At 33.8% G+C, this 1,786-nt stretch overlaps 1 protein-coding gene across 1 annotated transcript in view; it reads left to right on the top strand.

Annotated features, from left to right (window-relative positions):
• The window catches only part of LOC102291030 (signal-regulatory protein beta-2-like), an 8,911-nt gene extending 7,178 nt beyond the window's left edge, over positions 1-1,733 (top strand). Inside the window, exons 3-7 of the mRNA XM_042216844.1 lie at positions 5-179; positions 361-696; positions 784-909; positions 1,325-1,380; positions 1,462-1,733. Of these exons, the coding sequence (XP_042072778.1) occupies positions 5-179; positions 361-696; positions 784-909; positions 1,325-1,380; positions 1,462-1,593 (825 nt within the window). The 3' untranslated portion in view covers positions 1,594-1,733. The remainder of the gene's footprint in view (positions 1-4; positions 180-360; positions 697-783; positions 910-1,324; positions 1,381-1,461) is intronic.
• The last annotated feature ends 53 nt before the right edge of the window (positions 1,734-1,786 follow it).

Here is a 1,786-nt window from a genome sequence, read left to right as displayed (position 1 = left end):
TGCAACACCTGACTTTGCGCCTGAGTTTAATAACTCCAGATTGAAGGTAAATCATAATAAACACTTTACCAACCTGACCATTTTGAAGACAAATCAAGAGGACGAGGGAATTTATCACTGTGGATTCACAGAGTGGCGTAAGAATACTGAATGGACCGGGACGTATTTGTTAGTAAAAGGTAATGATGTGCTCTATTTTCATGGGGTTTGCTTCAGTCGGCTTATTAATTGTCAAAAGCATGATCAGAAAACAGTTAATATACTAATACAAATTTATTTTAATTCATTTTAAAGACGTTTTATAGACACAGTACATCAGTCCTTCACCTTGTGCTTTGTTAACACATTTATATTAAACAGGAAACACCCAGAGAACAAACTACACTTTTGTTAAGGAGAAAGTCCATCCAGGAGACTCTGTGACTCTTCAGTGTTCAGTCCTCTCCAGCTCTAACAGAAAGACATGTCCAGGAGGTCACAATGTGTTCTGGTTCAGGGAAGCAAATACATCTCATCCTGGCATCATATACACCGCTGGAAACAGACATCATGAATGTGACAAAAGATCTGAGACTGGGCAGAGTTGTGTTTATCGCTTGTCTAAGAACATCAGCTCCTCTGATTCTGGGACTTACTACTGTGCTGTGGCCACATGTGGAGAAATATTATTTGGAAATGCAACTAAACAACAAATGGGTATGATTTAAAAAATATATATTATGTTAAAAATATTATATGTCAGTGTCAGTGTGTTTGAGAAACTTTCTTTTCTTGTTTTTGTAGAGCAAGCAGCAGGTTTGGAATTCATAGCTCTGATGATAGCAATAATCTGCTTGATAATTTCTGTGATTCTCAATATTATTTTCATCTGCTGCCGAACTCCAAGAGCAGCATGTAAACAATTTCAAAGTAAGTGTTGTTCACTAAAGTAACAATTATAATAACACTTTAGTTTTCCTCACGTTCAAAACATGTTTTCAGAAATAATTTTATTAATTTGTGTAAAATCAAGTATATGTATATGTTAGTCTTGATTGTGCTTGCTCCTTGCAAAACTCACTACATTTGATCATGTGTTGTGTAAACATCACACTTAAATTTTTCCCCAATATAAACAAATCTTTGCAGGTTATATATTAATTCATCAATCTAAAATCAAACACTTTTGTTTAAATATTTTTGAGTCTCAGTATTAGTTGTATATGTACATATACATCTCTTATTGACTTTGTCCACGTCACTGCCAACAGTTTGACTGCTGGTTAAAACATTAATAAAAAAAGAGATAATAATAACAATCCTCTTTTATCACCATTATGCACAGAAAAAAGCTCTTCACAGGAAAGACAAGATGACTTGAGGCAAACAGTGGACAGTAGTGTAAGTAATAAGACATTGTTAATTGATTTAAATGATTTCCCACCCCTTTATTTTATGGAACTAATGGTGTTTTTTGCATAGCCTGAGGGTGAATATGATCTGAACTACGCTGCACTGCATTTCTCTGGAAGCAAAGCTACAAGAGGAAAGAAGAGGAAGAATGAACTGGAAACTGAAGAAAGTGTTTATTCTCAAGTTAAATGCAGAATGTGAAAGTGTGTATGAAAAACTGTGGGTTGACTTTGAGTACCAATGTCATTCACTGAAAATAAACTAATAAAGAACTTGTTTTTAATTTTACTGAAAACATGATGTATCAGGTTGTTCTTTATATATTCTGTTACCCCATTCTTGTTTTTGTATTCATTAATGTATGACTTTATGAATTTTCAAATCGAACAGTATT

This window comes from Haplochromis burtoni, unplaced genomic scaffold (genome assembly GCF_018398535.1).
Source record: "Haplochromis burtoni strain Fernald_Lab_line unplaced genomic scaffold, NCSU_Asbu1 Contig_1293, whole genome shotgun sequence".
NCBI classification, from domain to species: Eukaryota; Metazoa; Chordata; class Actinopteri; order Cichliformes; family Cichlidae; genus Haplochromis; species Haplochromis burtoni.
This window is presented reverse-complemented; position numbering and strand designations above follow the sequence as displayed.